Source organism: Eptatretus burgeri, chromosome 7, assembly GCF_056783735.1.
Source record: "Eptatretus burgeri isolate ZD-2024b chromosome 7, Ebu_testis_v1, whole genome shotgun sequence".
In the NCBI taxonomy this organism is placed as follows: domain Eukaryota; kingdom Metazoa; phylum Chordata; class Myxini; order Myxiniformes; family Myxinidae; genus Eptatretus; species Eptatretus burgeri.
Window position 1 is genome coordinate 85,588,874 of NC_140967.1, and position 12,500 is coordinate 85,601,373.

The following is a 12,500-nucleotide window of genomic DNA, read 5'->3' on the forward strand; positions in this document are numbered from 1 at the left end:
CGTTGCATCTCGATCCCGCCCAACTTGCTCTTGCGACGCGACTCTGCCATTTTTATCAGGTGGGGGTGCCCGCCCTTCGAACCTTCACCCGAGGATGGCTCCGCCTTCTTTCACCTCTGCCCCTTCACCCCTGGCGGAAACCCCATTTCTGATTGGCCAGTCCTTTCCAAGGCAGACATCATCTTGATCCGAATATGCAAATCAGCCGCTTCGAGAACTATTTGCACACGGACATTCTGATTGGCCAGTCCTTTCCAAGGCAGACCTCATCTTGATCCGAATTTGCAAATCAGCTGCTTCGCGGCTTGTTTGCACACGGACGGTGGAATGTGGCCTCGAATGCGGCGCGGTGCGGCGTGTCCGTGTCAACGGCATTTTGACGCTGTCGCTGAGGAGGGCATGATGGTGTCGCGGTGTTGATGCCGCTATCGAGAAGATGGCGGTGTTGTGGAGTTGATGGCGTTGTTGAGATGTTGGCAGTGTTGTGGAGATGATGGCGTTGTTGAGATGTTGTTGAAAATAAAAGACAGAAAAGAATAACGGCTACCTCAAAGATTCACAGCCCGGCACACAAACAAGACCCATTGTACATCGGTGGGGGAATCTAACCTGAATCTAACCTGAACCTGAAACACATACTTATCGAAATCACTGATCTCTGGGGAACCTGAATGGTGTTCTGTGAGTTTCCACAACTGTAACTATACATATATACATATATACATATATACATATATACATATATACATATATACATATATACATATATATATATATATATACATATATATATATATATATATATACACACACATACACAGACACAGTATATAATCTTGGTTGCAGAAGGCCATTTTTGCCCATCAAGCCTTTGCTACATATCCACCAGACCAACGCAATATAACAGCCCATCAAAAGAATGCACTGGGAAGGTGGTGTAAGGGGTGGGAGAGTCACAAAAAAATTTTTGTTCTCTAAAATTAAATTTAAAAAAAAATTGTTTTTGTGTTTCTTTGCTGGTTGGGGGTGGGGGGGGGGTAAACATGGTTGCAGAGTGAGGAATGGACAAACAGACAGCACATTCACCTTTTGAAGAGACTCATAAAAATCACAATCACAACCGGTATCCAAAAACTGATCCATACCTGATCAGGTGCCTTCCATTCCTGCCAATATCCATGTACTCGTCTCTCCCCAATACTTCAATCTCACCTTTACCAAGCTTTCTCGAGACCATTCCATGCATTAACTACACTGAATAAAAGACCATTACCTTCTGAGCTATCCTCTTCTTTACTCCAAGGTTATGTCCCCTAGGACTTTCAGTCTATTCTGCACTTGTTTTGTTTATACCCCTCATTATCTTAAACGTCTCTATCAGATCCCCTCGTAATCGCCTGCTTACCCATGTTTAAAAATGACCTCCCTTCGGGAAATCCATCATGACTGCCTTTAATTGGTTTTAATATGTGTTTAATGTTTTCCCCATCAGATGCCTAATTAACATCTTCAACATCTTCCCCACAACTGAAGTCAGCCAACGGGTCTATTGTTCCCCCAATTCCTTTCTAGATCCCTTCTGAATTAATGGTTTTACATTTGCAACTCTCCAATCCTCTGGTACTTGTTTTGATTCCAATGAGCTGTTAAAGACATCAGTTAACAACTTGCTCATACGCTGTTCCATCTCCCTCAATACTCCCGGGTGCATATTTTCTGCCCTGGAGCTTTATCTACTCTGAGCTTACTGAGCTGCTTCTTTAACATCCTCCACTCCAACCTCGAACTCCTCTGAAAGCCTTTCTTCACCCCATAGATAGATTCTCCCAGATATTGGCAATTCCCCTGGCTGATCTTGCATGTTGAAGCAAAATAACTGGTTTTTAAGCCTGCCATCTCACTATAATCACCAATAAATCTCAATGGGCCCACACTTGCTTAACCTGTTTATTTTAACCATTGATGTATGTATTTTTTTTTTTAACCACTGATGTCAGGTCAGGTTATATCTGTGACCTGCTACAGGTACCATGTAAACCTGTACTAACCTGTTCCATAGTCGGGTTGTCGGTGACTAAACAGTCTCCCCCACCAGGTTTTCTGGTGAGGAGGGTGTTTGGATATGGACACCCAGCAGGATTAAAAACAAAACCTGTCAAAGGGCGGAGGAGCTCCTTGTGAGCCAACGGCCATCCATATCTCGTGCCCAACTGTGTCTGCGGACGTCCCACTGCAGTTGGGTTACTTTTTATGAGGAGGTAGGTGGCAGGATTTGCACTCCGGCCACCGTAAAACCCTTCATTCCGCAAAACAAAAAAATCTGAAAACCCACTCCGTGGGAGTACCTCCTGTGCAGCTTCCCTTCGCAGGGCAGCTCACCGGATGACGGGATTGGGAAAAAGCCTTCGGGACCCCCAATCTTTGATGATAGGAGGGAAACCATGGGGTAACATCCCGGGGTCAGATTGCGGGAGAGTGTGTCGGAGTGGTGCTGAGGTGTCGTCCACCAGACGGCGGTCTCCTTAGTTTAACCTGAGGCGGTCCCTTCGGGTGGGTGTCTGGAATGTCCTATCTCTAAGAGAGGATGATCACCTGTCTCTGTTATCATCTGAGCTCAAGCGTTTGGACATCGGGATTGCAGCTCTCTCTGAGGTTCGGAGACCGGATTGTGGCGAGATAATGGTGGGTGGTTACACCTACTATTGGTCTGGTCACTCTGATGGTTACCATACCCAAGGAGTTCCTGTAGCTGTGTCCAATAAGCTGACCCCAATGATAATTGAGGTAGCACCGGTCAACGAGCGTATTATGAGATTAAGGATTCGTCACTCCTTCGGTGTCATTTCCCTGGTCTCTGTTTATGCTCCGACTGAGGCGAGTGATCTCACCGTGAAGGACGCATTCTACGCCACGCTCGAGTCTGTGGTTAAATCAGTGCCCCAAACGAGATACACTTCTAGTCTTGGGGGATTTCAATGCATCGACTGGAACTGATAGGGATGGTTATGAGGTGTGTGTTGGTCCCCATGGGTCAGGAACTATGAACCAGAATAGCACTAAGTTCCTTGACTTTGCAAGAAGTCATGGAGTTAGGGTGGCTGGTTCATGGTTTCAGCGCCCACAAGCTCTTCGCTGGACTTGGTATTCCAACGCTGGCGGTGTGGCAAAGGAGATTGACCATGTCCTCATTGACGGTCGTTGGAGGATGATCCAGAACTGCAGGGTCTACCGGAGTGCTCAGTTCCTCAATACTGACCACAGGCTTGTTGTAGCAACTCTAAAGCTGCACCTTAATTCCTGGAGAATAGTACCATCCCAGCCGAGGCTGGATGTTGGCAAGCTCAGGGATGAGAGAGTAGCTGAGGAGTTTGCGAACAGGCTGAGTGGACACTTGGGGAGTCTGGGTGCTTTGGGGGGTCCTGAAGAGTTGTGAAGTGCCTTCAAGACCACCGTGCTTGATGTTGCCGGTGGATGTCTTGGAACTCACCGCAGGGCAAAGAAGAATTTTGTCTCTCAAGAGACACTGGATACCATTGACCAGAGTCGCAGGGCCAGGCTGAATGGCAGAGCTGAGCTGTTTAGGGAGCTGAGGCGTAAAACTGTACGTGCACTGAGGGTGGACAAGGAGGCCTATGTGCGAGGAATCTGTGAGGGGGTAGAGCATCACCTGTGGACAGGTGATTCTCGTCCCGCTTTCAGGGGAATTCGCGCATTGCGTTCATCCAAGCCCATCCTTCGGAGCACTGCAGTTAGAGCAGAGAGTGGTAGGCTCTTGACAGAGGAGTCTGAAGTGAAGGCCCGCTGGGCCGGTTACTTTGAGCGGTTGTACCAGGCTGATCCCCCAGCTGTCGAGTTGGACATCAAGGGTGTTACATTCCCTGTTGCTAACCCTCGAATCAACTGTGGTCCACCTTCGCTTGTGGAAACACAGGCTGCGGTGGACTGGTTGAAATGGGGCAAAGCTCCAGGGATCTGTGGCATCCATGCTGAACTTCTCAAGACTGGTGGAAATGCTGCACTCGTGCCGTTGCATGCAGTTTTGTGCTCTGCCTGGAACACAGGCATCATTCCAACTGATTGGAAGAGGGGCCTTGTTGTTCCTCTCTGGAAAGGGAAGGGTGATCGCCAAGACTGCAACAACTACCGAGGGGTGACGCTGCTCTCAGTGCCGGGCAAGGTCTTTGCTCGGATAATTCTTGATTGGGTTCACCACCACCTGCTTGAGCACCAGCATCCAGAGCAGTCAGGCTTTACATCAAAGAGGTCAACGATTGACCGTATCCTTGCTCTTCGTGTCCTCACTGAATGCAGACAAGAGTTTCGGCAGGGGCTGCTTGCAGCCTATGTTGATCTCTGTAAAGCGGTCGATTCAGTGAATCGGGATGTCCTCTGGAGGATTCTTGGTCTTCGTGGGGTGCCACCAAAACTGATCGATCTGATGTCTGAACTCTACTCTGGTACTGAGAGTGCTGTGAATGTGGTGGTACCATCTCTGACTTATTTCCAGTTGTTACTGGAGTTTGTCAGGGGTGTGTACTGGCCCCCACACTTTTCAGCACTTGTATGGACTGGATTTTAGGGAGGATGTCGGAGAGATCAAGCTGCGGTGCATCGTTTGGGAATGTCAAGATCTCGGACCTTGATTTCGAAGATGATGCAGTCATCTTTGCGGAGACTTTAGATATCCTCTTGGGGGCCCTCGAGGTGCTGAATGAGGAGTCGGAGCCGTTGGGATTACGGATTTCTTGGGTCAAAACAAAGATCCAGGCTTTCGGTGACATCTTGGATGCTGCTGTCCTGTCTGTGTCTGTTTGTGGTGAGGATGTTGAGGTCGTAGAGAGATTCACTTACCTTGGCAGTGATATTCATGTCTCTGCTGGCTGTGAGTCAGAGGTCAATAGACGTCTGGGTCGGGCCTCGGGAGTCATGGATTCACTGGATCATGGGGTGTGGTGCTGCCAGTACCTGTGCGGGAGGACAAAAGTCCGAGTCTTCAGGTCCTTGGTACTTCCAGTCTTGCTCTATGGATGCGAGACTTGGACTCTGACCAAGGATCTGAGACGGAGACTTAATTCCTTTGGTCCCAGGTCTCTTCGGAGAATCCTTGGCTATCGCTGGTCGGATTTTGTGTCCAACGAGCGGTTGCTGAGAGAGACTCGGATGAGATTTGTTACCTGCATAGTCCGTGAGCGTCAGTTGCGGCTGTATGGACATGTGGCTCGTTTTCCTGACGCTGATCCTGCTCACCAGATTCTCTCAGCGAGGGAGTCTCATGAGTGGAGGAGGCCAGTGGGCCGACCACGTGCCTCGTGGTTGCAGCAAGTTGACCATCATCTCAAGCAGATGGGGATGGGCCTGGCATCTGCCTGGGGGATGGCCAGACGGAGGCCCCTGGAGTACCGGCGGAAAGTGGACGCAGCGACGCGCTGTTCTGGCACATGCTCCCATACCTGACCTGACCTGATGTATGTAAATAATGCATTTCTATTGTTTAATACCCAGGACCATAATATCCTCCTCACCTCCTTGCTCAACCACCTGGGTCTCTTTCTGCCTCGAAATTTACATCTCAATGGAATATATTAACTCTGTGCACTGCACATTTACTCTTTCAAGGTTGAACATTTTTCTAATGCTGACTGCACCTCCATTAACTTGTCCCAACCTATAGCACCGAAATCACATTACTTACTGCCTCAAAGCTTGCCTCCCTGAAATCTAATAGCCTGACTCTATCCCAAACATGTGCACACACTATGTTATCATCACTTGGCTCGAAATGCTCTCCCTTTTTAATGAGGGGCCACACAAGATTTCCACACACTCACCTCCCCACATAAGTAATGACCAAAGGATGCTATAAATTGGATGAATCAAACCATTGGAACAAATCTTCACATTCTTGCCTCTATCTAACCTCACACCCCTCGTTGATATGTAATGCTATTGCATGGTGTTGGCTATGGAATGAAAATGAACAACAATATTTACAATTATGTTTCATCAATACTATGTGAAATAACGAGCCACAAATTGTAATTGGACCCCAAGAAAGACGAACACAGAACACGTACTTTTGTGTAAAATCATGTATTGTGTAAAATAAATAAGTCCCTTCAATTGCTTCGGACCTATACAAGAAGATAAAGTGCTGGCAGTGTTTGAAGAGAGCTGTATAAAAAAATAAAAAATGAATTTTGAGCAGGGACGAATGATAATAGGATAAGGAATGAATGATACATTTCTGGTGGTGCTGATTATGGCGGTGCTAATGACCATGCACTTGGTACCCTCATTTCAGATCAGACAAGCACTCATGCTTTCGACACTTTCGGTCGTCACCATCTCCTCACCCTGTTACTGGGCTACACCATGTCCCATTGCCCAACCCCTCTCCCAGTAATCCTCATACTTGTCCACATAATACTGGCTGAGCTGTGGTCCATCAAACACACACACACACACACACACACACACACACACACACACACACACACACACACACACACACACGACTCCAACTGTGGAATACTGTCTGGTGATCCATCTTATAAAGCTGTGGGCTGCATCACCTCCTGTGGGTCTGCCAGTGTCTCTCTACATAACCGTAATGTCCTCGTGTCAACCCTGAAGAGATATGCTAAATTGTAATGGTGTCTTTTGAAATGAAAACGAGAGAAGAACCTTCAGAGTGTAGGCTTTATTCCATTTGATTGAAGCCGCTTCTACGGGCACATCAGGGAATACAGGCGCAGCAAGGAGTACATAAGCAGTAAGGTACACACGCGCAACTAATCACCGCAAAATAAATCAGTATAAGCCCGGAGTCCGATATACTCTCAATTCTCACCATTCAACGAGCACCAAGTGAACCGCCGCCGTAAACGACAATGCCCCTGGGACAATCACCCCCGACCGAGCCGAACCTCAGCTTTATCTATTCCGTGCTCGAGCCGTGCAACATGTGATCACACGTCACGACCTTCAATTCACCACATTTTTAATATATAAGGGGATCTCACTCAGAAGCTTGTTATGTGTAAGTGCTTGTGCAAAAAAAAGGTATGAGAACCACGAGTCTGAAGGTTCACGGAACAGCTTGTACACAGAAGATGTGCAGGACAAAAACCAGAGAAGACAATCAACAAACTTTTATGTGAATTCCAAAGATACTTGGTATACAATGGCCAAATACACACAGTATGTAGACCTGGAATTTCAGTATCATGAGCTAAGTAAGATTGGAATGGAAGAGGCCAACATTGTAAAGTACTTCAAAAATTTCATTATAAAATTGTATTGCAATTTGTCCTATCGCTTTTCTTGCAAGTACTCTGAAATCCGAACATTTCTTGACAATTGATGGATGTTTTGCAGGTTCGAATGTTGGCCGATCCAACAGGAGCCTTCACACAGGTATATTCGGAGTAAACTAAAACATGCATTTTTGTGTCTCTGTCTGACTGATACATTCGGATGTAACTTATCCAATCTCAATCAAACTTGCCCCGGGGCCACCCCCCGGTGGGGGATTGTGGGAGCCACCTTGGGGGGGGGGGGTGAAGGGTCACACGGCAGAGGTTGTCGTGACTTAATTTGCCCTGGGGGGGGGGGGTGAAGGGTCACACGGCAGAGGTTGTCGTGACTTAATTTGCCCCCCTCCCCAAAGGCTTTTTAGACCTTGGACAAACTCCGTGTTGAGGTATGTAAAAAGCCTATCGTGGCGTTTTGTGGGGCACACCTAGAGGAAGAAAAATTATAACCACAAACTATTCAATCAATTCTGTCCAATGTATGATTACCTTCTTAAACAGTCCCTGCTGTTGTTCAAAACTAATCTGAAATAAATTTTAAGGAAACCCGACGTCCTTGAGGCATTCTACGCTTATCATTCTACCCCACAGACATGGACCCGAGCCACCTCCCCTTGCTAGGCCTCGAGGTAGGCCGCAATGATATTTAGGTAATAAAGGTGCTTCAATGAGTCTTCATGCATGAATGATTTATAAATCCCATTGTCTGTCTGATTTTTCTGGCCATCAAATTATATGTGGACTGTATATAGATTGTTTATAACTTGTATCTTGGGGCCTCATATGTGATTTATCCTGGCCATGGCTTCAAGCGTGCGATATTACCACAACACCATTCCAGCCCAATTGTGAGGTTTATTTGATGCATAACCACATTCTTAAGTCGTTAGCATTGTTTAATACTCGCCTGAGGGAAATTTGGTGAAAATTGGACACATACACATATATTTACATGTGGGCGGCGTATAGGCGAAGAGTCACTGGTCCACACACCTACCGGCAGAAAAAAAATTACCAAAAATTAATCAATTCCATCGAATATATATATATATATATATATATATATATATATATATATATATATATATATATATATATACATACATATACAATTTGGTCTGCGTGCATGCAGGCGACTTGTATACATCCCTAAACCACTGGACAGAATGAGTTTAAATTTGGTGGTTGAACTTTGGGTGTGCCCAGGAAGATTTTAAGCATTTAAAAAATAAAATTAATTACTGTAGTTGTATGGTAGGGAAGATGCAAATTCTCCATGTAAATATCGACCACATAGCACCATCCCGTGGTGTTGGGAGAAGATATTACAAGTCAGTTGTGATGACTTGCAATTTAGTACTGCACGTGTGGCATAGTGCAAATGCTTTACCGACCCCCACCAGAAGGAGGGATGTTTCTCGTCATCCTTAATTACAGTACATTACAAGACTGCTGACATAATTGCTTGCATTGCTACAATTAACTTCTCTCTGAGGGTCATATCCAGTTTGAAAAACAAAAAATTACTTGTCCTGCAATTTTGTATAAACGATCTAATCAAATGTACATTGTTGTGTCTTACAAAATAATTTTGGCATGATGTCATATTTAGTTTCATTGAAAAGGGAAAACAAAAACATGATGTGAATTTAATGAATTATGACAACTTTCTTCAGGATATTGGGCTCCTAATGGATCATCCAGATGTGATTGCCAGGTTGGGCAACAGAAGATCAAAAAGGTAAACACTCCCTTCATGGATAGTCACTTCTTACGATTCCAGTTGGCTATTTTTTTTTGACTTTCCTTTGACCTCAAATCTACTGAACTCCCTCCAAAACAAACAACCTACCTAATGTTCTTCACTTTCTTCTGGTCGAATTCAGGTACTCCATGCTGGTCGAGAATGGGTTGGTGATGAAAATCTTTGTGGAACCCGATGGTGGCGGTCTCACCTGCAGTCTGGCTCAGAACATATTATCTGTTATATGATTTCCTGTCAATATTATCGAGAAAGACAACATGTTGCCAATATTTGTAAATAATGCATTCAACTTCCATCCCCACATTTAATTATAACTTATAAAGCATGACAGAAGATTTGTAAAGCCCGTTGCCATTCTCTGAGCTCAAAATTGAGAAATCATCCTCTTAAATCATAAAAATAAAATTAGAGCGGTACTCAGTCGAGCGTATACCTCTATCAGGCTGAACAGTTTACGTTTTGAATCCCACTGACAGGCTGGATCTGCATCTGGACCTTTTAACCAAAATCTAATCAGGTTGTCCTTGTCACCTAACCAACTTATAAACCAAGTTTTGACATAACCAGTGCACAACGTTTTGAGATATCATGCTATATATCGTTTTTAGCCCTATCTCCAAGGTGAAGAATCACTTAAAAAAAATTATAAAATTCTCATGTCCGGATTCGGATCTTCACTAAAATTGAATCATGCCTTCCTCATGGCACACACAACCTGCCCACCAAATTTCATCCGAATCCGTCCACAACTTTTTGAGATATCCTCAAACACACAAACAGACAAACAATCAAACAGAGAGACAGACAGATAGATAGATAGGGGTGAAAACAACCTCCTTCCACCTTTGGTGGCAGAAGTAATTATAGTATCCAGATCGTCACTAAAATATAACTCATTCGTCCTTGTCAAACAACCAACATGTCCACCAAGTTTCGTCCAAATCCGTCCATAACCTTTTGAGATATCCTGCTCACAGGCAAGCGGGTGAACACATAACGTCTGTCCACCTTTGGTGGCGGAAGTAAAAACCAGAAACACATGCTACCTCATGCTCTTTACAATCAAGTTCAGATAGCCCATAATAATCTATAATGAACAAGAATAAGGCTTTTAGTACAATGCAGATTTTTTTTTTGTATACACAGTCTCGGCTCCAGGAAGAGCTGGTACACTGAACGGATCAGGATACAACAGGATGCAAAGGGAACAGTAGAGATGCGCAAAAAAGGAACAGTAGGGGGGGGGGGTACATCAACAGCAGATTATAAGGCCAAGATAAAGGCAGAATTGGACAAACAAAGGGTGTGGGGAGGACTCAGGGGCAGGAGAGGATGCATGGGGTGAACAAGATGGTTACAGAAGGAAACTCGAAGGAGGGGAAAATTGAAATTTGCATGGAGGAGGAATTGGGTTGAGGTGTGTGGTTAACGAGGGTAGAAAAAAATAAATCATACTTTTGGATTGGGGACGATCTGCTCAACTGCGTCTGTGGACGTCCTCCTGCAGTTGGTTACTTTCCCGAGGAGGTTGGTGGCAGGATTTGCACTCCAGCAACCACAAAAACACTTCACTCTGCAAAACACACTGTAGTGTGTCGGGGTGGTGCTGAGGTGTCGTCCAGCAGACGGCGTCTCCTCAAGTTAACCTTCAGGTGGGTGCCTGGAATGTCCTATCCCGAAGAGATGGGGGATGGGCCAGGCATCTGCCTGGGGGATGGCCAGATGGAGGCCCCTGGAGTAGCAGCAGAAAGTGGATGCAGGAACATGCTGTGGTGCTTGCTCTCCATGTACACATGTGTATGTACAATCTGTGATAGTTGTGAACAGCTATCTTAAAGACTTGGAGGGAAGAATGAGATTGAAGAGAATGTGAAAGTCAATTCCACAGGTGGAAAGAAAAAGGGGTACGAAGAAGTGGAGGTGAACAGTGATTCTGGATTTGAGTAGTTTCACCAGAAGGGTTTTGATGGACCATGTGTGCCCTGCAGAAAACTTGGGAGGGGGGCATCAACAAAGAATGGAAAGAGCAGAGGGTGCAAGACCAGAAAGGAAACGGTAGAAGACAGAGACCACCAACCTGTCTGTGATGGTGAAGTGATCGGCCCGTGGACTCAGCTTCATTGTGGGAGATTCAATAATTTTGAAGCCCTTGGTTTCCATGGTGTCAGGCTGAGCAAGATGTGAGGCAGGGGAGCCAGCTCAGAAAGGAGAGCAGTACTCCATCAAGCTGTGGATAGAAGTTCAGTTGTACCAAGGATGGACTCTGTCCAGTCAGTGGCTGGCTTTGGAGGCCAACTTTGAAATGTGCTTTGCCCAACTCTAAAAAGGACCAAAATGATTGTTTGATCTCATTAAAAGTTGCACCTCACCCGCACGATTTTATTCACCCATCGACTCGTCACAACATAATTGATTCACGGCTTGTACAGTTTGCATTTGCTCGTGGATGTTAAAGATCCTGCAGTAGTTTTTGTTCAAAAATAAATAACTCAGGTGCATACTCAGAGAAAATTTGTGTTTTTCCACCTCCATAGGAAATCCTTGCCAGCCACCTACAATATATTTCACCTGGAAGTATGCTTACCCAACCTGTGTGTGGAAATATGGTGCAATCAGATCAGATAGCACACAATTACAATTGTCTTACTTTTAACACTATGAATAAAGAAATCCACCGAAATATAAAATCAACTTTTAAAACGTGGGACTTTTGCCACTTGTGAGGAGAGATCAAAGACCTTTCTTTTATCACTCTTGAGACCATCAGTTTTTATTTCCTCCACTTGTCCCTCCACCCTCCTTCCTCTGTTTCATGTTTTAAAAGTTTTTTGTTTTTTTTTAAATCTTTTCCCTTCTCACCTGAAACCCCACGAAACCACGTGACTTCCTATACTGACTTCTTCCTTCTCTTGCCTCTTACCTGCCAATCCCACTCTGATCGTGAAGGTATTCATCACACACCTTCACGACCTTTTCTTCACACGTTTCATTTACTCTTCCCCTTTTCCCTAATCTTCAAAAATAAATAATAAAAACGCTCCCTCACAATGCTTCAACTTCCCCTCTCAACCCGGTGGTTATTCTTCAAAATCTTGTGTTCAATTTGACCTTTCTTTCATTCCATGTCTAACAAGTGAAATCCTTCAATACAGCACGTGTGGTGAAGCAAATGAGTACACCAATGTTAAAATATGCAATTTATGCTTTTTCAGTTGAAAAACAATTAAAAAGCGTACTTAATATTTGAAATGTAAAAATCTTGTTATTATTGTGATTAGCACATATATATATATATATATATATATATATATATATATATATATATATATATATATATATATATATATATATATATATATATATATATATATATATATATATATATATATATATATATATATATATATATATATATATATATA

At 44.4% G+C, this 12,500-nt stretch overlaps 1 protein-coding gene across 1 annotated transcript in view; it reads left to right on the forward strand.

Annotated features, from left to right (window-relative positions):
• PRDX5 (peroxiredoxin 5) overlaps positions 1 to 9,337 on the forward strand; it is a 30,410-nt gene extending 21,073 nt beyond the window's left edge. Inside the window, exons 4-6 of the mRNA XM_085889354.1 lie at positions 7,378 to 7,416; positions 8,990 to 9,054; positions 9,200 to 9,337. Coding sequence (XP_085745480.1) covers positions 7,378 to 7,416; positions 8,990 to 9,054; positions 9,200 to 9,305 — 210 coding nt within the window. The 3' untranslated portion in view covers positions 9,306 to 9,337. The remainder of the gene's footprint in view (positions 1 to 7,377; positions 7,417 to 8,989; positions 9,055 to 9,199) is intronic.
• The last annotated feature ends 3,163 nt before the right edge of the window (positions 9,338 to 12,500 follow it).